This window comes from Geotrypetes seraphini, chromosome 6, assembly GCF_902459505.1.
Source record: "Geotrypetes seraphini chromosome 6, aGeoSer1.1, whole genome shotgun sequence".
In the NCBI taxonomy this organism is placed as follows: Eukaryota; Metazoa; Chordata; class Amphibia; order Gymnophiona; family Dermophiidae; genus Geotrypetes; species Geotrypetes seraphini.
Genome location: NC_047089.1, coordinates 48,633,450 through 48,659,580, shown reverse-complemented (window position 1 = coordinate 48,659,580; position 26,131 = coordinate 48,633,450). Strand labels below are relative to the sequence as shown.

Below are 26,131 nucleotides of genomic sequence, written 5' to 3'. Positions count from 1 at the left end.
TCTTAAAGTGTAAAGTTGCTTCTCTGTCAGTTGTTTGCAATCGCAGTAAAGGAAGAAGACCACACTGATCAAGGGTTGCCTGGCTGACCTACAGTTGTCCCCTGAGGCACAGGCTGCCAGAGAGATGAGACAGAGAGATGATCTGATCGTGATCTTCAGAACAGAGAGAATTATTGGAGCTGCTGCTGGCCTATGGTCCTTAATGAAGAAAGGATTAGACACAGGGCAGGGGAGTAGTGCTGCTGGTGAATGCTGAGTCCCTGAAAGAGAGAGGAAGGAGGGCCCAAGTCTTGGGTTTTGCCTGACCTGGCTGATCTAAGAGAAAGGGAGCACTAGATGTCTGGGAAAACTTAGACGTGTCCTCTTTTTAGAGGACTGTCTGGGATCTCAGACAGATTTTCCAAAACTCAGCATTTGTCCGGGTTTTGGAAAACTCCAACGAGTTCTGGCTGTATCTGGAGGGCTTCTGAGCATGTGCGGATGATGCCAAACACATCTACGTAAGCTCCAGGCCCTCCAGATGCGGCTGGAGCTCATCTGGAAGAAGATAGGAAGCTTTGTGGGGGGCGGGGCTAGAGGCTTAACTGGGCAGGGATGGGCAGAACAGGGTGGGGCTGGAGGCAGAATAGGGAGGGGTTTCCCAGAGAAAAATATGATAACTCTAACTAGAGCAGGGGTAGGCAATTCCGGTCCTCGAGAGCCGGAGCCAGATCAGGTTTTCAGGATCTCCACCATGAATATGTATGAGATGGATTTGCATGCACTGCCTCCTTGAGATGCAAATCTATCTCAGGCATATTTATTGTGGATATCCTGAAAACCTTGACCTGGCTACGGCTCTGGAGGACTGGAATTGCCTACCCCCGAACTAGAGAATACTGAGCTGTCTGAGAAAAGTATGATTTGAACACAGAAACTTGTTTGCTTATCAAAAGAATAAGGGGATTGAATGCCTAAAAGCTAGAATATAACTATGAAGGACTAATAAACAGGAGACAGACTGACCACTTTGAGAGAGACAAAAGATACTTGCAGAGAAGTGAGGGGTACAACATCTCTACAGGCCAGGGGTGGGCAACTAGCAGCCCACCTTTGAATTTTATGCAGCCCACAAGGCCAGGGAACATAAACACAGAGAATGGCACACACAAAGGTCATTAACCAGAGTTTTGGTGATTTGAAATACTGTATTTTGCAAATATTTTAGTACAGCAGCAGAGATCTCATTAACACTAGCTTTTACAAAGCTTCCCTAGAGGGGATCCAGGTCGGCACGAACAGCTGGCCGGAGACGTTGCTCGCATTGGTGAAGATTTAAAAAGGTACTGGGGGTGGGGGAGGGTGAGAGTGTGGTTTCCCTGATGCAGCCTTTTTTTTTTTTTTTTTTAACAAAACAGTGCTATCTCAGAGGCTTCTGATTGTAGATATTTAAGATAAGTATCAATTTGCATATGTTTAAAATAATTATTATGTATGGACTATAACGAATTGGAAGAGACTGAACAGAATATTACCTTTAGGGATTTTTAAAATTTTGGATATTATGATTTTTAAATGCACCTTTGAAACTGAATACAGTATTATAAAATTGGACCGAAGAAAATGTGAGGTGTGATCCAAAGTACTCTGTGACTGAACACTGAAATCTTTCATATAGTTTCAAGTTTAATTAATTTTAATATAACGACCATCGACATGCACAATGTTAAAAATGAAAAGTTAAACTAAATTTTTGTAGGGGGGTGGAAATGTGAACATTAAATAGACAAATTACAAATACGAACATGAGCTTGAGGGTAAAGGGGGAGGGGAAGTTAATAATTACATCATTAAAAACAAATTAATTAAAGGGAAGAGGGGGGGAGGATGAAACACCAGTAATGGGGATTGCTTCTTAAAAGCGGTTCGTGTTTATTTTGCAGACTGTTGGAAAGGAAATATTTAGACGCTATGGTATGTATCTTGGAATAGTTTAGTCTTGAATTTGTCGAGTGAATTTTCAAGGCGGAGTTGAGGTGGCATGGCGTTCCATAAAGTTGGAGCTACAATGGAAAAGTTAGTTTTTCTAGTGTAGTACAATTCTTTGATGGAAGGTATGGTCAGTAAATTCTGATCAGTCGATCTAAGGGTCCGGGGAGGGCAAAAGGGGATGATGAGTTTATCAAAAAAAGATGGGAGACGCGAAAGTTTGATTTTAAAGACCAGCATTAAAGTTTTATAGGTGATGCGGTGAGTGATGGGTAGCCATCTGATAGCTCAAACAAACAATATTTTTAAGGGCTATCTGCTGTGAATACAGTGCCAGCTAAGCCATTTGTCCAGATCTGGATATATAGCTTTAAATATTGACCTGAGCATTTTTTATCAATTCTCTTTCTCCTACCTTCTGACCCCCAATACCTTGCTCGCTCTTAATAATCTTTGGCTTTAGTCTTCTCATAATACAGAAAACACTGTGTAAATCATGTCAGCATTATTCTAAATTTTGCTGTTTGAAAGATTATGATGCTACGCCTCGCCTCAATATGTGTGTGCGCGCTCACACATAAACTGGGAAGGGAACATGACATTCAGAAATGGCACATATAAATTTTATTTTGCATAATGTTCTGAATTAACACAGCACAGCACTACAATACACAAAGACATAAATATGACAAAGGGCCTTGCCACCTGAAATTCACCATTGCTATATTGTTCTTCGGGGCTTACATCTGTAACAACTCCCCTGAGACAGCAAATGAATGAAGCCTCTTGTATCGTCATTTTCCTTTGTGCTATGCAGTCAAGCCTGAATTAGTCTTAATGATACAAATTTAAATAATATAGATGGGATTCAGCTGCAATGAAAACCTGGTATCACTTATTAGCCCTGAGTGTCACTACATCCCTGTTTGACAGTCTCATTTGTTATGCCGTACATCTGTTCCTCAGGCATGGATTTATCAGCTCTAGGACTGCATTCTAGTCTAGGAAAACTTTTGTTGGACCCAGTACTGCAGAGGATGCTAATACAAGTGGAGGGGAATGAAAATTGCTCCCATGCTCCCAATTCACCATCTCCTCTCCTTGGCGGCGGTGAAGCAGATGGGACAGAGGAGTGCTGATGGGGCAATCCGCACAGGGCCCACTTTAAACTGGGCACAGTCCTAGTTAGACCAACTAAAGATTTATTCAAAGATGTCCCTAAACAAGTTCTTGAGACTACAGTTTGGAGAACAACTTTACATGGCCTTGAGAACTCATGACAAGCATCTGGGGATAATTCTTGTCCTCCAGCATCAGTACAACTACTAATTATTCAACTTTGAAGGAAAATTGTTCCACAATATTCTGTACTGGGATTTTTTATTATTATTATTATTTATTAAATTGATATCCTGATTGTACCATTCAAGGACCTAGGTGGCTTTCTTACTGGTTTAGACTATGAAGAGTGACACTAGCCAATTACTGGATAACATGGAGTAGAGGAACAGCTTATCTGAACAGGCTGAGAACCAGAAAAGCTAGGATTCAGATCCTGCCTCTCACACTGAGGTTCCCTATGACCTCCATCCTCCACTGCCTTGTGTACAAATTCAGGATCTCATCAGGATCTATTAATATATGATAATGCAAATTAGGCGCCAAGATACTAGGCCCTATTGTTATAAATAGGAGCCCTACAAAATAATAATAATAATAAATAGGCCCAACAAAAATATAAAAATGGAAGCACTTACCATCTCTTATTTGGGAAGCAATAAATGCTCCCATGTTAACCACTCACTCTGGCCCTGACATGCCCCCTCAATAAATAGTGAAAATTGCTTATGCACAATTACAACACATAAACAGTAAAATTACTGCAGGATGCTTTAGCGCATGCTACAGTAAGTGGATTTTTTTTGTGCGCCTAACTTATGGCACTGTTATTAGAATCGGAGCCCTATTGTATAATTTAATTTCAGAGAATGTATGTGGTGTGAGAGGCCCATTGATGTTCTTAGTAGCCATACTCCTTGGTGAATGGTCTAAAAGAAATACTAAACCAAAGAACTCAAATTCTATAAATTAGCAATCCACAATAAACACCAGAAAGTCACCAAAAAATGTCCCAAAAAGTGAAGAAAAAGAGACCTCAGAACACTTAAGGGCAAATTCTATAAGAAGCGCCCAAACGTTAGGCACCAAATTAGGCACCGTTCAGCGTGATTCAAGTAAAATTGGGTGCTGTTAAGTGAAGCGTGCTGAGTGGAACCTATTTTGGAGGCGCTCAATAAATAGGCCAGCCCTAGGCACAACTAAAAGTTAGGCGCTTAAGCACACTTAAGAGCAGCAATTCTGTTACAAAGCACCTAACATGAAGCCACGCCCACGCCTAACATGCATAGCGCCTATTTTTTTGAAGGCCGCCTACATTTTTAGAGGCGCCTTGTTACAGAATCGCTCTTTCTTGATAGGCGCCTAAATTTCAATTATTGCTGATTAAAAAGCTTAATTGATGTAAAGATTAAAAATTATTCTTCCATGAATAATAAAGTTTAAGACGTTAAGGGGGGGGGTGGGGGGAGGGTATTTTTGAGTATATCTTGAATAAATTATCTTTATAAATGTATAAGGGAGGAAGATATTATTTTATTTTATAAGGATTAATTATAAGATGTCAGGTGTTTTTGAAAGTTAACTTATGATATGTATTTATTGTACCTGATTTAAGATTTGAAATGAATACAGATTTCAAAACAAATTTTTTTTAAAAAAAGCTTAATTGAGCTTGTTATTCAATTTAGATAGGTGCCTAACTAGATGGACACCTCCAAAATAGGTGCCTAACATTAGGCACCGGTTACAGAATTTGTGCCCTAGTCCCAACAATTCAGTCCAACAATCCTGTCCAGGCGTTACAGCACAATCACAGGTCTCAAAAAAAAAAAAAAAATATCCACTCAAATAACATTCAAAAATGCCAAAAAGTGGCAATATACTTTTCTTCACAGCTGTTTCCTGGGAAGTTCTGAAATTCAAATCCAAATTGGTTTATAGGGAACACTCGTCAACATTTCAACTTCTTCAATACTCCCAGCCCAACTATTTCAAGGGCAAGGCATCTTCTTATATCTGGTCAAATATGGGAAAAAATAAGCAAAAATCCCCGAAAAAAAGACTCACAGAGATTTGGCTCAGATCTGCCGTGCTTAATATACCAGATAATCAGCTCTCGATCCTTAGTGTTTAGCAAATGTCATGATGTCATCACATCAAAGACGTAATGAAAGCAGGCAAAACAGAAGAGCCCCTCATCTTGGGATACAAGAACCCGGGAAAATGTTAACTTTAAACACAGCTGTGCCAGAAATCAATATATGACATAACAAAGCACAAAAAACATCGATGCTACAGCGCCAAAACAAAAACAACACGATATAGCAAAAAACAAAATTAAAAGGAAAAAAGAAAAACGATCATAGCAGGCCCCAACCACTGCATTAAAAAAAAAAAAAAAAGATTTTGCATTCAAAAACATTAAACAAAATACATGCCACTCCACACAGCTGTTAAGTCCAGCAGGGGCCACTGTATTCCATGCATAAATATATTTCTGTTCCAGCTGCCACAGTCGTTTCTGAAGACTCCCTCTTCGGGCAGAGCCTGGAACCTGGTTCACTACCCAACAGCGTAAATCTGCAAATTAGTGAGGAAAAGCAATACGGTGGGGAACCAGAGGTGGCAATAGTCTACCCACAGTCGAGCAGCTTCTATGTTCTACCAAATGTGTTATAAGGGACCTGGAAGTCTGGCCCACATAGATTGGATGACAAGGGCATTTCAATAAATGCACCACATGAGAGGAAGTACAATCAGCTGACAACCTAGAAAACCATGGGAAATGCCCCCATGGGAGATCACTTGTTTCTTTATAAAGGCACAGTGAACAGAAGGCTCTCTATTATTCACTATTTATTATCAAATAGTGCATTTTATATAGTGTGAATCACATAGACATTTTTCCAAATACTGTAAGAGGGGTTAACTTATAAGAGTCTTTGTTTGTCATCATGAGGGGTTTTTTTGTGTATATTTTCCTTTTGTTTTCCCTCAAGTGAAAATCCTTTCACCGTCACCAATTATGATTTTGCACATGCATTTGTTCGTTATTCTATAATGCTGGGCGCCTAAATCCCATAGTGTGGAACCCAACAGGGGGTGTGGCCTTAGGAGAGGCCCAGGTGGGTCATGGGCATTCTAAAACGTTGCACGCAATCTGGGCCCCGGGATTTACACCAGGTTTCAGCAGGCATAAGTCTGGTGCCTGGAGTCGTGCACAGAAACCAGTGCTATGAGCTTTTTATAGACCAACATCTAGGGCTCCTTTTACTAAGGTACACAAGCGTTTTTAGCACATGCAGGAAATTACCGCGCGCTACGCTTCTAGATCTAACGCCAGCTCAATGCTGGCGTTAAGGTCTAGCGCGCGGAGCAATGTAGCGCGTGCTATTCTGCGCGTTATAGCCCTAGTGCACCTTAGTAAAAGGAGCCCTTAGTGTTGAACTTTTCCAATGGCCCATTTTTGAGAGCCATTTACAGACTGTTGATTTTATGAAAGAGGTGCCTTTCTGGATTTCTCATATAGATATCATGTTACAAAATCAAGCTCTAAAAGCGCAGCGAGAACCCCCATTTTAGTGCATCTTGGTAAAATGAGACCCTGAATGACAGCAGGCTTTATTGATCTGGTCTCTGAGCAGTACCTATGTGAAGAGAAGAAATGCTGAACTGCACGTTCATGTTACTAAAGACAGCCTTTCAGATTCAAAGGCCACACAGCTATGTTTGAAAACCTGTAGAGAACTGAACTGCAAAAAAGAGAATATTTTTGCTTTATTCATGCCTCGTGTCAGAAAGGAGACAGTTTAAGATTTATCCAAGTTTAATTTCATAAGCAAAAAAAAAAAATTGTTAATAAATCAGCTTCTAAGTTTGCTGTCAGATAACATTCTTGCTGAAAGTTAGACATCTTAGACAGGTTCTTCAATATTACTTTTTCCCTGGAAAATCTCCTGAAAGAATGTGATAAAGCCAAAGCTGATTATATCAACATCTTTTAGAGACAGGAAGCTCGGTAGGTGGTACAACAAAAAACTCTTTTCTGGTTCAACAAGGAGGTCTAAGTGACCAAGGCTGGCATGATCCCAGGGGGTTCCAATGTTTGTATAAAGAATGGTATTACACATTTTCCAAAGTTTTGTGAGAATTTGCGGGAACCAGTAAGGAAGCTGCTCAGCACCGAGCAGCAGCGCCAAATCACATTCCTTCTCGTGCCGCTCAGTGGTCGAAGAAAGTCGTGGCAGCCGGTTAGCAGTGGGGCAGGAACTCAGAAAGTTCGCTCCTGCCCGCTGCATCCCCACTGGGGAAAGGCAGATGTGGTATGAGGCTAGGGCAGGGTGCAGAGCCTGGGAGGGAGGGTGCAGAGTCTGACAGGGGAAGGAAGGAAGGGTGCAGGTGCAGAACCTGACAGGGGAGGGAGTGAGGGAAGGAAGGGTGCTGGGTGCAGAGCCTGACAGGGGAGGGAGTGAGGGAAGGAAAGGTGCTGGGTGCAGAGTCTGACAGGGGAGGGAGGGAGGGCAGGAAGGAAGGGGGCCGGGTACAATGCCTGACAGGGGAGAGAGGGAAGGCGGCTGGGTGCAGAGCTTGGAAGGGAGGCGGCTGGGTGCAGAGCCTGGCAGGGCAGGGCACTTGAATATTAAGCCGCCCTATTTATATTCGAGTCAACCATTTTCCTCCTTTTGGGGGGGGGGGAAATGGGGGGGTCTCAATTTATATTCGGATCAATTTATATTCGAGTATATACGGTAATATGTTTAATCTGTAACCTGTTCTTAGCTCTTTGGAGAAAAAGGGATAAAAAAAACTGAATTAATAAATAAAATATCAGCAGCCTGCTTGCTCAATGGGGATTAACCAGGCTTGTGCCTCTCCTGCCCAATTAAATCTTTTTGAATATTGACTTACCTATCCAAGCTTATTACCTTTCTCTGTTCCGTCTAAAAACAATCAATTTCTATCCCACTTAGAACTGCATCTTCTCCTATTCCATTTGCAATGCACTAATTTGTATACCAACAATTTTCAAATTGTAAATTGCCTTGAATTTGTTTTGGACAGTATGACTCAGAAATTCCAGATTAGATTAGATTAGACCCCTATATCTATCACTTGCCAAGATAAACTGGGTGAAGTACAAGATGAACTAACAACGCAATGACATACTTCAGTAAGAAATCAAACAAGTCACCACTCACCACTAGCAAAACAAAATCCCAAATAGTATGTTCAAAAACAGAAAATCAAAACTGTGTCCCCCCACACACACACACACACCAGCTGCACTTGAATTATCCAATTATGTTCTACATTATCACAGTGGTAAATCAATCATAGTCTCTTCTGACACCCAAGCCATCTAAACAATATTATAGTTATAGCTTATTAAATTCAATAGTCTGCTTTTCCTCTCAAGATATCAAAGTGGATTACAGGTTACATAAAAACATTAAAAGAGGAAGGAAAGGAAATTGATCATATAAAGATCAGAAAAGGTAAAGAGAAAAGCAATAAGACTACAATTAAAAGACGATCCGGCTGATAGTCAGACTGTGGGAGGCAGGACATCTAACTCCCGAAGTTCACACCGACCATGGATATTCAATACTGGGCCATTTCCAGTGACCAGCACTGAATATCAGGGGGGGGGGGGGGAGGAGTTGGCCAGCTCAAACATAACCGGTTAAGTCAATTTTCAGCACTGGCCAATTATGTTATAGCGGCCAAAGATAGGAGTGCTACTTGCATGGCCCAATTTGGCCACTAAACTTTGCTGGTCAGTGCTGCAAATCAGTGGGTATCGTAAAATATAGCTGGTTAAATTTTAGCTGCTAACCATGAATATTCAATGAAGATAACCGGTTATCTTGCGCTGAATATTTGGATCTAGCTGGCGAAGCGCTATTTTAACTGGTTGGTGCTGTTTCTAGCCAGGTAAGTAGCACTGAAAATTGGTCAGAATAAATATAAAATATAACATTTAAAAGCCACAACTTCCAACTAGCTCATATCCCATCTCTGTTGAAGGCAGGGTACTGGATCCTTCAAGCTTGGCAATAAGAAGTACTGTATATGCTTTTTTTGAACAAGTATGTTTAGTCCTGAAATGAATTTGCAAAAAGAAAGTTCAGTCTATAGGGATGCCAGGATGGGGGGGGGGGGGGATGTCACGAATTCCAGAGTAGGGGAAAAAAAGCTCTTCAGTGAGTAGATATAACATAGACAAACTTTGGTGGAGAGATAGAAATAGAGATAGAAGGGCATCCATTTTATAATCTGCACAAGGCCTTTGCTGCAGTATGCATAATTGTCATTGAGGAGAGATAAATAGGAATACCTATACAGAGAACTTTATAAATTAAGACCTCAAATTTATATTGAAATCTGAAATAGACTGGGAGCCAATGACAGTGCACCAGCAGTGGCGTTATCTTATCATACTTCTGATCCTACTCTGATCACTATGCCCTCTAATTTGAGTGGTAGTCCTCCACCTGCCAGTGGGGGGTGCTGTTTCACTATCACATTTTCAGCAGTGAGGGACAGGCAAGCTCTGCAGGACTCCAGGGAACCTGCCTGTCCTTAACTACTGAAAACACAATATTGAAATACCATCCCCCACTGGCAGCAACACAGTTGGAAGACACCCACTCAGCTTACATGTTTCCTAGTATTATCTGACAGCACTGTATTTAAATATACCATTGAATTAGCTATATAACTCTGAAGCTAGGAGAGACACAAAGAGAATTAATGCAAGATTAAGGGTGCATGTCTTTCCAGAGAAAATCTTTTGGCTTAGAGGGGGACAATTTTCAAGTGTCTATTTAGGAACAACATAGCCAAAAATGGGATATGCATAGGTAGAGAATGGCTGAATCCATCTAAGAGAATTTTCAGATGACTGAAACTATCTCCTTTGTTTCAAATTGTGCATAGTCATACCCACAGTAAAAAGAGGTGTTTTTAATGGCAGCAAAACATAGCCAGCAGGAAAAATGTTTCATCTACATTAAAGTTTAAAAAATGTACATGCCTATTTTACAACTCTTTTGAGACAACTTAAAATACAGGCGTACACTTTTTATCTCCTTACCACACAATCTTGAATTACAAATCAGTTTCTGCAGTCTGAAGAAATAAATGCATACATTGCTATGCAGCTTATTGAAAATTTATCACATAATGATTAATATTATATAAAGTAGACTGATTAATACCAATCTGTCGTCTCCTGACCCCACTTCCCACCCAAGACTTCAATTTTCCTTTCAGGCCCAATGAATCACATAACCAGAATATGACATTTTGACGGCAAAATATGGAATGTTTTTCAATTAGGTAAGGATCAAATCACACAAAAACATCTATCTGTAACTAGCAAAGAATTCCTCGCATTTATTTCCACACATTTCAAAGTGTACGGGTAGTCACAACCATAAAATGATATGAGTCCTCGCCTACAGAGCTTTTACCTGCCTTACGAAATAAATAGTTTTCCTCCAACTTACGATTGGCTGTTTTGTGGGCATCGCTTGGACTACTGTCATTTGATTGGTTGCTTGAAATCGAAGATACGCTGGAACTTCGGACAAAGCCAAAAGCTGCAAGTTTAGCTGTAGGCAGGCGTGCATAGCCATGAGGGCGCAAAGTGGATTGGTAGGGTTTGGGGAGATTTGATTTTGCAGCATTCGGAATGGATCCTTTCTTTAAATCCACTGTGAAGAAAAAATAAATACGATTTGAAACAACAATGCAAAGCACATTAAAAAGCTAAGGGAAAAGCATAAGCACAGCAAGATGCATTTATAAATGGACCTAGAAGGCTCAACCATTCTTTGAAAACTGACTGGACCGCACAAGCTAAATTTAGGGTGGGGGAAAGTTATCAGCATGAACTACTGTTAAGATGGGCTATTTTATCACAACTCGTGCTATTTTAACAACGGTCTCATTTATTTTTGCACTGAGACTTAGGGCTCCTTTTACTAAGCTGCGTTAGGGCTTTAACACGCGAAATAGCACGCGCTACATTGCTGCGCGCTAGACCTTAACGCCAGCATTGAGTTTTAGTGCGGTAATTACCTGCATGCGCTAATAACACTAGCGGACCTTAGTAAAAGAAGCCCCTAGTTACTAATAGCCCAAGTTAAGAGTAAAATACTGTAACCAGATTTACTAAGTCAATGAGTTTAACTGGACAAATTTGAGTGAGCCCAGACAAGTTACTAACTTTGACTTTCAGAGCTAATCTCTAAAGTAGACTGACCAAATCTAAGTGCTGCAATAACAGACCAAAATCTGAATGACCTTAAAGGGCCTCACATTCAGAACACTGGAGGCAGCCTGATTATTTCCCGTGGGCTGCAATGATCCCGGATATTCGATGCCTTATCTGGCCCCGGCATTGAATATCTGGGACATAGTTCGGCAGCTCGCATTTAGCCAGCCAAGCTGATTTTCATCTGTTGGCCAGTAAAGGCAAAATGGCCAAAGAAAGACTTGCCTTGAAAATAAGCAGTGACCGGCGATAGCGCATAGTAAGGGGAGGGGGCAGACTGCTCCATGTGCCATTTTGATGGGGTTGATAGCACCTCTCTGCCCCCCCCCATGCCATGCTTGCACCCTCCCTTCCCCCACAGTACCTCTTTAAATCTTTGCCAGCGCAAGCAGTTTCGCCTGCCAGCCTGGCTCCCCTCTGAAATCACTTCCTGGTCATGGGGCTAGGAAGTGACATCAGAGGGAAAGCCAGCACCAGAACGAGCAGTAAGCCAGAGAAACTGCTCACGCTGGCAGATTTAAAGAGGTACAGGGGGAGGGAGGGCTTGATTGTGGCATGGGGAGCGGGGAAGGAATAGGGTTACCAGATATCTGGAAAAACCCGGACATATGTGTCCTCATTTTAGAAGACTGTCTGGGTTCCCAGATGGACTTTCCAAAACCCAGCAGTCCGGGTTCTAGAAAATCCCAAACTCCAGCCGTGTCTGGAGGGCCATCAACAAGCATGAGCAGACGATGTCACACACATCTGCGAATGCTGGAGGCCCTTCAGAAGCAGCCTGGAGGTCGGGAAGAGATGAGGCTTTTGGGAGGCAGGACTGGAGGTGGAATGGGGTGGGCTGGAGGCAAAACAAGGCAGGGCTGGGGCCAGAATAGGGCAATGCATCCTGGTTGGTCCGTCGTCAAATATAGTAACCCTACTCTCGCTATGGCACTGTCCAGTGAGCCCGATATTTAGCAAGAGATAGCTGGTTATCTCCTGCTGAATATCGGCGGAGAGTTGGCCAAACAGGACTTAGCTGAATACACTTCTCCCTCGGTATTCACGGGGATAGGGGCAGAGCCGGACTGCAAATGAAGAAAAACCGCAAATATCTTCTCGTCCGGCTCTGACTCATCCCCGCCTCCCTCCCGCCTTCCCCCCGGTATCCCGGTCTTACCTGGTAGTCTAGCAGGCTTTCGGGGCAGGAGCGATCTTCCTAAGCTCCTGCCCCATGCAGATCGCCAATAGGAAATGACTGCCATGAGTTCCTATAGTCTCTCGAGACTATGGCGGGAGCTCAAGGCAGCCATTTCCTATTGGTGATCTACACAGGGCAGGAGTGTAGGAAGATCGTTCCTGCCCCTGAAAGCCTGCTAGACCACCAGGTAAGGCCGGGATGGCGGGAACGTGATAAAATACGTTTTTCTCCCTCCCCTCCCCCCCAAAATCGCAAATTTGTGAAACCGCGAGTGTGGAAACCGCGAATGGGGAGGGGGAAGTGTATGAGGGAAAGTGTCTATATGTCTTTATAAAATAAGCTAAAACTAGGCACCTGCTTGTCCTTCACATATAGGTTCCTTGTTATAAAATCACCCTCTTACTGACAATTATGGGGAGGTGCATTAAGTTATGTTAACACATGTTAATAAATCTAGCCTTTACATTGTAAGCCTTCGGGGGACAGAAAAATGCCTACTGCAACTCGCATTCAGCTACTTATAAAAAGATGTGATCCAAATCCTAAACTAAACTAAACTAAGCCTTAAGTTTATATACCGCATCATCTCCACGGAAGTGGAGCTCGACACGATTTACAAAGTTTAAAAATATAGGAAAGAGAGGAGAAAGCTTTACAAGAGCATATGAATAGAGGAGGATGTGGACAGGGGAGGAGATGTTAGATGTTAGAGAAAAGCCAGGTTTTCAGTTGTTTTCGGAATAGTTGGAGGGAGCCTAGGTTCCGCAGCGGGATAGTGAGATCGTTTCAAAGGCCCGTGATTTTGGAGAGAAGGGATCTTCCCAGTTTGCCAGCGTGGAGGATGCCGTGTAGAGTAGGGAAGGATAGTTTGTATCTGTGAGCGGATCTGGAGGTAGCAGGCGTCCGGACGAGGAAGGATAGAGGGATTAGGGGCGAAAGGATGCCGTGAATGATCTTGAAAGCCAGGCAGGAGCATTTGAAATGAATTCTGGAAAGTACTGGGAGCCAGTGGAGATTGGTAAGTAGAGGGGAGACGTGATCAAATTTGCGTTTAGCACAAATCAGCTTGGCCAGTCTATCTCTGCAGCAGCTTGAAAATAGATTCCATTATATTATAAAGCAGCAGGGAGTGTTCCATTAACCAAAATGTTCTACTGACTGACACACCATTCCCTCCTATCCCCAACCTCTAAATAAAGACGGAATTGTTAGAAGACTGGTGTACAGATATATTCCATGGTCATTACACAGAACAATTTCTAGATGCGCAAAGGCAGTACAAAATGACAGGAAGTCTACCCAAATGACAAAGTCTGCAGCAGGTTTCCACTATAATAATTATACCAGTTTTTATTGTACAACATGTAAGATTTCACTGAATATGAAGCAGTTGATGGATTTTCACCGAAGAGAGACAATTGGTATCTACCTGGTTTGCTTCTAGATCAAATGAATACATCTTTCTGAGCCAGCGCTTGTCAAGGGGTGGCGGCAGGGCCGTGTTTTTTCTCTGCTTTAGATTTATATTGAGAAACATGTGGAATATGCATTAGGAATGTGCATTCATTTGAAACGACTGAGAAATGTCAACAACAGAATTTCCTAAGCCGTTTCATGTCATTTTTAACCCAAAATGAGAGGGGGAAAAAAATCTGAAATTTCATTTTCTCCTAAGCCATCAATCACTAAGATATATCTATTGTCAGTGTCAATGCTCTCTCTAAGGAGTGGTCAGGTGCGAGCAAATTGTTTGTCTTGTGTTATGTTATGTTAATCAGGTTTTCTATTCCGCCTTTACCTAGCGGTGTGCCCCAGGGCTTGGTACTTGGGCCCATCTTATTTAATATTTTCATAAATGACCTAGAAGAAGGAACATCCAGAGAGATCATCAAGTTTGCAGACGCCACAAAGCTATGCCGGGTAATCAGATCGCAGAAGGATAGCGCGGAACTCCAGATGACTTATGTCAGTTAGAGAAATGGGCAGAAAAATGACAGATGAAGTTTAATGTGGAAAAGTGCAAAGTAATGCATTTAGGTAGAAAGAACAAGGAACATGAGTATAGAATGTCAGGTGCAACTATGGGTAAGAGCGAACAGGAAAAGGACCTGGGTATACTGATAGATAAGACCCTGAAGCCGTCGGCACAATGTACGGCAGCGGCAAAGAAAGCAATTAGAATGTTAGGCATGATAAAGAAGGGAATCACGAGTAGATCGGAGAAAGTTATAATGTCGCTTTATAGAGCAATGGTCAGACCACACTTGGAATACTGTGTCTAACATTGGTCTCCCAACCTAAAGAACAATATAAAACTGCTGGAGAGGGTGCAGAGACGAGCAACGAAGCTATGGAGAACTTGGAATACGAGGAATGACTGAAGAGACTGGGATTGTTCTCCCTTGAGAAGAGGAGACTGTGAGGGGATATGATCGAGACTTTCAAAATACTGAAAGGAATTGACAAAATAGAGCAGGAAAGAAAGTTATTTACAATGACCAATGTGATACGGACAAGAGGACATGGACTGAAGCTAAGGGGGGACAAGTCCAGGACAAATATCAGGAAGTTCTGCTTCATGCAACGAGTGGTGGACACCTAGAATGCTCTCCCAGAGGAGGTTATTGTGGAATCCACCGTTCCCGGATTTAAAAAGCAAACTAGATGCACATCTCCTTACGAGAGGCATAGAGGGATATGGGTGACTAGAATTACGCCAGGTGTACGCCTGGCTGGGCCTCCGCGTGCGGATCGCCGGACTTGATGGACCGATGGTCTGATCCAGAGATGGCAGTTCTTATGTACCTATTCAGTTCAAGGTTGGATTGCATTATAAGAGGTTGGGTCAGTTACCCAGGAAGTTACAATGGACAGCTGTGAGTGACAAGTTCTGAGAACCAACAATTGTTCATCCCAATATTATCAATGCATTTTTGTATATAGTACACAAAAAAAATCACACATATGGCAACTGATTTAATTTTTCATAGTTTCATTTTGTTTGAAACGCGGGTCAAATTAGCATTTTTGTGAGCGGCCATGTAACTACCATGTATAATGTATCCACACCCAAACTTGTTGGGCAATCTATACAGAATCTGACAGTAAAATATTTAGGTGCTAACTTATAGAATAGTGGCTAAGTGAAGTTAGATGTCTAACTGTCATTTACCCCCATTTGGGTGCCTAACTTCAATTTGAGCACCTGAATTTTGGCATCTAATTTGTGATACGACATATTATATAGAATTAAGGGGATAGTGGTGGTGATATTTAGCCACTATCTATCTATCCCCCTTTTATAAAACCGTAGCACGGTTTTAGCGCCAGCTGTGGCAATAACAGCTTCGACACTCACAGGAATTCTATGAGCGTCGGAGATGTTACCGCCATGGCCGGCACTAAAAACCGCGCTATGGTTTTGTAAAAGCGGGGTTATAGTAGGGGGTAGGCATTTAATGCTCTATTAAATTGATTACCCCCCTTTTACAAAACTGTGGCACAGTTTTTTGCGCCGGCCAGAGCAGTAAAAGCTCTGACACTAACTATGAGCGTCAGAGTTCATAGCAGTATTACATACAGGTACTTCAAGCCATTACCACCACGACAGGTGCTAAAAACCGCACTACGGTTTTGTAAAAGGGAGGTTAATTTGTTAACATTTTTGTTTCACTTAATAAAAAGATTTGAACTTAAAAAAATTTTTTTAACTGCGATTGAAATTTTTTAACTCCCCTCTGTTGTCCAGCGTTACTTTCTCTTCCATGTGGATATCTATTAGAGAATGACACGGTGACAAAATTCATCACCGTTCCCGCGGATAACCGCGGGAAACCATCTTCATGTCATTCTTTAAGGAGAGAGGGAAGAATCAGAGTATGAATGGCCACAACCACTGACCCGTAAACTTTGCTTTGAAGAATGCTGGTGTAGAAGGACCGAGGTTGAAATAGACACTACAGAATGACAGTCTCTGTTATCCAGAGCAGATATTGTGATGTCATAATGCCTCATTCCACCAGTGCCTAAGAGCCAATCACATCAGTGATATCACAATGGCTTCATTATCCTTGGCTCACATAAGAATCAGAGTATGAATGGCCACAACCACTGACCCACAAGCTTTGCTTTGAAGAATGCTGGTGTAGAAGGACTGAGGTTGAAACAGACACTACAGAATGACAGTCTCTGGTATCCAGAGCAGATATTGTGATGTCATAATGACTCATTCCACCAGTGCCTAAGAACCAATCACATCAGTGATATCACAATGGCTTCATTATCCTTGGCTCCCATAAGAATCAGAGTATGAATGGCCACAACCACTGACCCACAAGCTTTGCTTTGAAGAATGCTGGTGTAGAAGGACCGAGGTTGAAATAGACACTACAGAATGACAGTCTCTGGTATCCAGAGCAGATATTGTGATGTCATAATGCCTCATTCCACCAGTGCCTAAGAGCCAATCACATCAGTGATATCACAATGGCTTCATTATCCTTGGCTCCCATAAGAATCAGAGTATGAATGGCCACAACCACTGACCCACAAGCTTTGCTTTGAAGAATGCTGGTGTAGAAGGACCGAGGTTGAAATAGACACTAAAAAATGACATGGCATTATTTCCCACGGTTATCCACAGGGACGGTGATGAATTTTGTCACTGTGTCATTCTCTAATATCCATGCATAACTTCAATTATCAATTAAAATAATTTTTTTTTTTTTTTTAATAGCATGGTTAATTACCACGCCAATTAACCAATAAAAAACAAATCAGTTACTGTATGTGTGGATTTAGGTTAGCCATTGCTATGCATCCGTGATTAGGACGCCTAACCTAGGCACCATTTAAAGAATCTGTCTGGAAAAAATATGACCTCTTACATACTGTAGTTTAAAAATACTTTGCAATTGCTTAAACATTTAGTATGACCTTTGAAAATGCATTAGTAAAACGTGTATTAGGAAACTCCCTTAACAAATACTTTGCGCCATATGACTTATTTTGTGACAGAAATTTACAGCATCTTGCAGTAACACCTGCCAATAATAGTAATATTGTTTAAAAACAGTACATTTGGGGCTCCTTTTACTAAGGTGCGCCAGCGTTTTTAGCGCACGCAGGAAATTACCGCACGCTACGCCGCGCACTACGCTTTTAGAACTAACGCCAGTTCAATGCTGGCGTTAAGGTCTAGCACGAGTGGCAATATAGCCCGTGCTATTCTGCGCGTTAAAGCCCTAGCGCACCTTAGTAAAAGGAACCCTTGATTTTGGATTATTAGGGAAACATAGAAACATAGAAATAGACGGCAGATAAGGGCCACGGCCCATCTAGTCTGCCCACCCCAATGATCCTCCCCTACCTTTCTCTGTGAATAGATCCCACGTGTCTATCCCATTTGGCCTTAAAATCAGGCACGCTGCTGGCCTCAATGACCTGAAGTGGAAGATTATTATTGAGGCCAGCAGCGTGCCTGATTTTAAGGCCAAATGGGATAGACACGTGGGATCTATTCAGAGAGAAAAGTAGGGGAGGGTCGGGGATCCCATTTATTCCGGACACCACGTAGATATCTTCGGTTTCTTAAGCAAGGGGTTTACTACTACTTATCACTTATATAATGCTTAAAGTCATATGCAGCGCTGTACATTTTGACATTTATAGATGGTCCCTGCTCGGAAGAACTTACAATCTAACTTGGACAGACAGACATGAGATATAGGGTTGGAGATGCAGATTCTTAGAAACCATTTCTTGTAACCCTTGTGTCAAGCCCCTCCCCCCCTCCAGATATTTCAGTTTCACACTGCCAGCTTCGCTTACTTTTTTACGCTGTGAATGCAGGTTTTGCTGATCACTACTACTGAACTCTCTCTGGTGATTTTGCAGTGCTTCACTGAAACTTGGATCTAGTCTTAGCTTTATGACGCCCTAATTATTAAGGGCCGGATTCTGTAGCCATCGCCATTGTTGGCAGCCACCTTAAAAGCGGTCACCGATTGCATGTCAATCAAGCGATGGGTAGAGACAAAGACAAAGACAAAGAAAAGGACTGCAGACAGGTCTACAAGATGCAGGCAAAATTTTATTATAAATAAATTGTTGCGTACAAATAAACCACTTATAGCAATATGGGACCCGACACTGTCTGTGTTTCCATCAACACTGTCTTATTCTTCAGGGGTCCTAGTAAAAAAAGTATAATCTCAATAATTATATGAGCTGAAACCATTGAATGGTAAGATGATGAAGAAATGATGGTGAAAGTGTGTGAATAAGTGTTCACCAGAGAATTAATAAAAACTATAAAAGCAATACAAAAATAAATAAAAAATAAGAGAGCCATAAAAAGGTGAAGTGCGTTTGATCACCTTTTTATGGCTCTCTTATTTCATATTTATTGTTTATATTGCTTTTATTAATTCCCTGATGAACACTTATTCACACACTTTCACCATCATTTCTTAATCATCTTACCATTCAATGTTTTCAGCTCATATAATTATTGAGATTATACTTTCTTTCTAGGACCCCCTGAGGAAGACAGTGTTGATCGAAACGTGTCGGGTCTCATATTTCTATAAGTGGTTTATTTGTATATAACAATTTATTTGTTTATAATAAATTTTGCCTGCATCTTGTACACTTCTCCCTCCGTATTCACTGTGAGAGGGGATTAGCAGAACCGCAAATACAGAAAAACCGCAAATAACCTTTTCATATGTTATTGGTTGTTTTCTATTAAAAACCATCGTGAATATAGTGAAAACGCGAATAACATGGTGGGAGACCTGGCCTGTTCCTGAAGGAGAGGCAAAACACGGTGAAGAAAGGGCTGGGAATCAGCGATTTTCTCTGTGAAGTATTGGAATCATTGATTTCTCTATGCAAGCTGATGTAATTTGGGGGGAGGAGCCAGCAAGCTAAAAACTGTGAATAATCGAAACCATGAATGCTGAAACCGCAAATACGGAGGGACCTGTCTGCAGTCCTTTTCTTTGTCCTCAGTTTATCGTTTTTTACTGCAGATCTGTTGGATCTTTTCTTTGTCTTTACAGCATCACGCCTACAGCAAAGGTAGGTGCCAGATATGTAGGCTCAGTGATGACTCCAGCCCCCTCCCCCTGGAGTACCTCCAAAACATCTGGTTTCGGTTTGAGCATCAACTGGGCATTTTTAGCAGCGCTATCCGCTTAAGTGCTGCTGAAAACAGGCGATTAAAATGACCACAAGCCTCTCCTAGATGTTTAAATTGTTTTGAATACTGGGTCCCCAATTTTTCATGTTGTTTCAAATGAGTGCAGAATCAGATCCCTAACAGTCTGCAACCACAGAAGTCCTCTTTTGGGATCCAGAACCACAAGTTAAACCTACTTTGAACAGAACCTTAAATACAGTTTTGCTTTCATTAACTGATATCAGAGAGAGTAAGCACGACAAATTGAAAGCAGATTCAACAGAATCAATGGTTTTCAAGAAAATTAAAGACAAGGCCTAGTTTAAGCTAAATAATTTAGATAGTGCTTAATTAAACAAGGAGCTCTGGCAGTAAAGGACAGTCTCTTGAAAATAAATTACATTTTAACAGTAATACCGTATTTTCACGCATATAACGCGCGCATTATACACGATTTTACAAACCGAGTATAACCATACGCGTTATATTCGTGAGCGCGTTGTCCAAATTTTTTTTACATAGTTCCCCCCCCCCCGACGTCCGATTCACCCCGCAGGACCGCTCGCACACCCACCCCGAAGGACCGCTCGCACTCGCACCCGCACCCCCACCCTGAAGGACCGCTCGCACCCCCACAGCCTCCCACCCCCCACCCCCATCATGGAGAAGCTGCCTACCATTGTCCTGATGCTTCCTCTGCCGGCGGTCCCGCCCCTTCTCTGAGCCCTGTGTCTGCGCTGCTTCCTCTTCCGGCGGTCCCGCCCTTTCTCTGACGTCAGAGAAAGGGCAGGACCGCCGGAAGAGGAAGCAGCGCAGACGCAGGGCTCAGGGAAGGGGCGGGACCGCCGACAGAGAAAGCAGCAGGACAACGGTAGGCAGCTTCTCCATGATGGGGGTGGGTGGGAGGCTGTGGGGGTGCGAGCGGTCCTTCGGGGTGGGGGTGCGGGTGCGAGCGGTCCTTCGGGGTGGGGGTGCGAGCGGTCCTGCGGGGGGGGTGAATCGGACGTCGGGGGGGCATCAGGCTTTCAGGGTGGGGACAGGACTTCAAGGGGGGACAGGACTTCAAGGGTGAGAGGAGAGTCGGGGCGGGGGAAAGGAGAGTCGGGGTGGCGAGAGGAGAGTCGGGGTGGGCGAAAGGAGAGTCGGGGCGGCCAGAGGAGAGTCGGGGCGGCGAGAGGAGAGTCAGGGCGGGCGAAAGGAGAGTCGGGTGGCCAGAGGAGAGTCGGGTAGCGACGAGAGAGTCGGGGCGGCATGCGCGGTATACGGGTGTGCGCGCTATATAAAAATTTCTTTACATAAATTACAGTTTCCCGCGCACTATACCCTTGTGCGCGTTTTACACGGGTGCGCGGTATATGAGTGAAAATACGGTAGATATATTTTTTATCTTGCAACATGAAAAAATATCATGCTACCAAGAAGTTTATATATTTGAGTATTCATAAAGAATATGGACATAAATTATGCATACATTCATGTTTACCTTGTTGCAAGGCCTGATTAGGCATCTGGTTTTGCAGATATATTTTCAACTCACTGAACTTGCTTCTCTCCTTTTATGAAACCAATCTACTTAATCGGGGCTAGTACTAAGGTTTCTGTTGCCCCCTACAACCTATAAATCAGCACCCTGTTTCCTCTTTCTTTCTGATTCCCACCAATGCAACACCTCCTGTTTCTCTTCCCTCTCTCCTTTTGTTCAGCATCTCCTTTTCTCTTTCCTTGTCCAGCAATGTCCCTTCTCTTCCCTCCCTCGCACCTACCTATCCAGCATCACCCACCCTCTCTTCCCTCCCCGCAATCCAACATTCCATCTACTCCCTTTACCCCTCTCGTTCACCTGTTCAGTATTTCCCCTCAAACTTCCTTATCTCCCTCTTGTTACTGTTGCAGTTGCCATTGCCTGCTACCGTGTTTCCCCGAAAATAAGACCTACCCAGAAAATAAGCCCTAGCATGATTTTTGGGGTAGTTCTTAATATAAGCCCTACCCCCAAAGTAAGCACTAGTCCCAGGATTCACCGGCAGCAACTCTTCAACCCCCCCCCCCACACACCGCTGCTCCCACTGCACAGCCAAACCCCCTGACCCTCCATCCTTCCCTCCCATCCGAACCCCGCCGACTGCGAGCGAGCCCTACATACTGTACCTTCAAAGCAGCATTGGGCCAGCACCACTCTAAACAGGCTGCTTCAGCCTTGTCCACCGGGGAATTCACTCTGCTGCGTTACTGGTTGGCTGAAGCGGCTGCCGCGGCTGCCTCCTCTTCTGTTCTCTAGCGACAAAGCAGCACACAAGGCTGCCTGCCTGGTCCCACGCCGCTTCCCGTGAGAGGGGGGACAGGATGCAGAGCTTGGCAAAGAGTGTGGGGTTGGGTGCAGAGCTTGGCAGGGAGAATTTAGTTCAGAATGTTTTTTTTTCTTGTTTTCCTCCTCTAAGGGCTCCTTTTACGAAGGTGTGCTAGCGGTTTTAGCGCATGCACCGGATTAACGCGCGCTATAGCATGCGTTAGCTGAAAATCTACCACCTGCTCAAAAGGAGGCGATAGCGGCTAGCGCGTGCGCTATTCCACATTAAGGCCCTAGTGCGGCTTTGTAAAAGGAGCCCTAAATCTTGGGTGCATCTTATGGTCAGGTGCGTCTTATGGAGCGAAAAATACGGTATGCTAACCTCAAAAGTGTTTGCCTTGTTGATGCTGCAGTGATTCTCAACCTGACTCAGGAGCAGTCAGGGTTTGAGGATATCCACAATAAGTATGCATGAGATAAATTTGCATGCACTACCTCCTGAAAACCTGACTGGCTGGGTGTGTCCCAAGGATTCGATTGAGAGCTCCTGTTCTATAGGATGTGGAGACCACCTGTCTTGAGCATTTTTGCTTTGGGTGCCAAGGGCCTGCTTTCAGATGGGCCAGACAGTTTGCAAAATAACACAAAACCCTGCAAAAAGACACTTAAAACCTACATAAAACTTACCAAACCATGACAACCCTATGAAAAAACAATGCTATAAATATTGCACTGGTTCCTAGAGCACCAATATAGCTACTACCGGAAAACCAGAACAAGTTGCATTGTTACATATTCCTAATCAAGAGAGTACCTACTAGCAGAAGCTTTCCCCTCAGTTGTATATACAAAACACAGACCCCTATCTAATAAAAAAAATAGGAAACCACAAAAAACATGCAGCCAAAAACTGAAATGAAGAAACCCCATTCCAGTCAAGATCATCAGAATATAAGCAGTGAAAATCTGTAAAACAGAAGCAGAAATGTATTTTTTCTTGCACTCTGCAAAATACAAACACAGAAAAGATGTACATTTCCCAATGTGGACACATCCCATCCTGCTATAAAAAAATGTTCCTTTCTCCCTTTGTTGTCTGGGTGTTTTACTTTTCTGATTGGCTGGTCTCAGTCTCTTATTTCCTTGTGTCAGGCTTCTCCTAGTTTATCTTCCAGATTTTCCTTTTCTGCTCGCTCTCTCCCTGTCTTCTTCTGTTCCTTCTCTACATTTGCTTAGCACTGATCTTCTATCTACCCTGTGTAATTTATTCAAGCTTTTGCTTAAGAAGCAAATTCTTTATATGTCACTGAAAAATTGGCGCTGTTAAAAAGAGCATATAAATGGCACTCCAAGTTTAGCATCATTTATAGAATGGTGCCTAATTCCAGGATCTGCTCCTAGCTTTATACACAAAAATATATACCAACTGAAACCTGGTATCAATCCCCATGCCCAAATTAGGTGCAGATTGGGTGTATGCTAGAACAGTGCATGCAAATTCTCGGAACACCTATGCCATACACCCTTTTTAGATCTATACACTAGAATAGGGGTCGGCAACCTGCGGCTCATGAGCCACATGCGGCTCTTCTTGCATGTGGCTGCAGCTCTCCAAGCCCCAACCCTTTAATCTCCTTTCCAACCCTATGATCCCCTCCCCCAGGCCTACCGAGGTACCTGGTGGTCCAGCGGGAGGTCTTTGTGGCAGGAACGCAGCCCTCTTGCTCCTGCCCCCTCATGGCTGCCTTCTAAAATTGCTGCTGCGAACTCTCGCAGCTGCTTACAGCATTTCCTGTAGTACCGCGAGCTGCCACAAGAGGTCGCAGCAGCCATTTTAGAAGGCAGCTGTGAAGAGGCAGGCACGAGAGGACTGTACTCCTACCACAAACACTCCCGCTGGACCACCAAGTAGCTCAGTAGGCCTGGGGGAGGGGTGGGAATTGTGGGGTTGGGAAGAAGATTAAAGGGTTGGGGGCCTGTAGAGGGGAGAGAACCTTGGCTATGGTTTGGGGGAAGGGGAGGGAAGGAGGAATGAGAGGTGCAGAGATCTGCAAGGGATTGGAGGGGAGAGAAGCTACACCAGTGTCCCGCAAACGTTCTCGAGCCGTGGCACACTAAATGTAGTAGCCGCAACTCGCTCATCCAGGAGTGTATGGATGTTGTCGTGATGACATCATGCGCATTTGTGACATCATCACTTTGATGTCCATGCATGCGTGAAGGCCCTCCAGATGTGGGCCCTATGACACCAGTAGGGGGTGCCAGCAGGGAAGAGGGCCGGAGAAGCGCTGGTGCCAGCTGATTGTCTACAGGACGTGCCTCTCGCTGCGAGAGGCACATCCTGTAGGTAGTCAGCTGGCACCGGCGCCTCTCCTCCTCCCCATTGTGCTGCGGCACACCTGAAATCTGAGGAGGCACACAGTTTGCGATGCACTGAGCTACACTTTGCGGCTCTTTGTAAAGTTTGGGCCAAACATTTTGGATAAATTGGCTCTTTGCTGTAAAAAGGTTGATGATCTCCGCACTAGAATTCATTTTGCATCTTTATAGAATACACCTGGTCCTAAAACCAGATTTGTGTTTATATATTGCACATGATCAACTGAAATATAGGATGGAAACGTACTTAAGTGTCCAGGAAATGATACAAAGATCAATGAAAAAGGTGGATCACTCAATTGTTACATATAATGTAAATTCTAAAACAGAGGAGAAAAGACCTCAAAAAACCCCTGGAATATGATCAAACAGACCATAGCCAATTGGGGTTGGTTTTCATCACCGGTCAAAAACCCCTGTATAGTGTTTTTATGTGATTTTAATTCTTTATCTAATATATTTTTTTTTTTATTTTTTTTTTAATTTGCCACAAAACTTTATAATTTATCAAAAATTGTTATATCAGAATCTCTCTTCATTTCAATTGAGCATAATGAACCAGCAGCTCTAAATAAATTTCAAAATAAATCAAATATATAGCTTATAGATGTCAAGCCCTTATCTTAGTGACCCGACTGAGGTCCATCCGTTTCGCTCTAACTGGCTTCTTCGGGGGTAACAATAGAGCTTGGATAGTATGAGCATTTAGCGTTCTCACGGAACATGTGAGCAATTTGACAAATTATTGTATACCGGCACTATCCAAGCTCTATTGTTACCCCCGAAGAAGCCCGTTAGAGCGAAACGGATGGACCTCCGTCGGGTCACTAAGATAAGTGCTTGACATCTATAAGCTATATATTTGATTTATTTTGAAATTTATTTAGAGCTGCTGGTTCATTATGCTCAATTGAAATGAAGAGAGATTCTGATATAACAATTTTTGATAAATTATAAAGTTTTGTGGCAAATTTTAAAAAAATTTTTTTAAAAATATATATTAGATAAAGAATTAAAATCACATAAAAACACTATACAGGGGTTTTTGACCGGAGATGAAAACCAACCCCAATTGGCTATGGTCTGTTTGATCATATTCTAGGGGTTTTTTGAGGTCTTTTCTCCTCTGTTTTAGAATTTACATTATATGTAACAATTGAGTGATCCACCTTTTTCATTGATCTTTATATATTGCACATGAAAAAGATTTATTTCACATTTGTACTCTGCATATATGAACTACTAGTTATTTTTTCCTTTACGATTTTATATCTATATTTCAGTTAAACCAAAACAGAAACCAGATATACTAATAAGCATGACAAAATAGGAAAAAATAATAATAAAATAAATACCTTCATTCAATATAGCTACATCAAAGCACACATTACAGAGGGTTCATAATTATGTTTTCATTGTTATGATCAATGTCAATGTGAGTCTATCGAGAGTAAATTATAACGCTTCTACAGTGTTGAATCTCAACGGCAGAGCACATTAATGCGAGCCCAGGGAGACTACGACAATGCTATCAAAACAGAATATCAAAATTATTTCAATGTATACAACCTTTGTAAATCCAAGTTATCAAAAGGATATTAAAGATCAAAAATTCCTCAAACAACTTACTTGCTATGATGCAAAAAAAAAAGTGTTATATGTGTGAAATATTTAGTTAAGCAATGTAAAAGTGATTCTGTGTATTCCAAGTAATGTACTGTACGTATGGCCTTC

At 42.6% G+C, this 26,131-nt stretch overlaps 1 protein-coding gene across 2 annotated transcripts in view; it reads right to left on the bottom strand.

Annotated features, from left to right (window-relative positions):
* The window catches only part of MTUS2 (microtubule associated scaffold protein 2), a 550,182-nt gene that overhangs the window by 296,162 nt on the left and 227,889 nt on the right, over nt 1-26,131 (bottom strand). For both annotated transcript variants that reach the window (XM_033950272.1, XM_033950273.1), the window contains exon 4: nt 10,599-10,805. In XM_033950272.1, the coding sequence (XP_033806163.1) occupies nt 10,599-10,805 (207 nt within the window). The remainder of the gene's footprint in view (nt 1-10,598; nt 10,806-26,131) is intronic.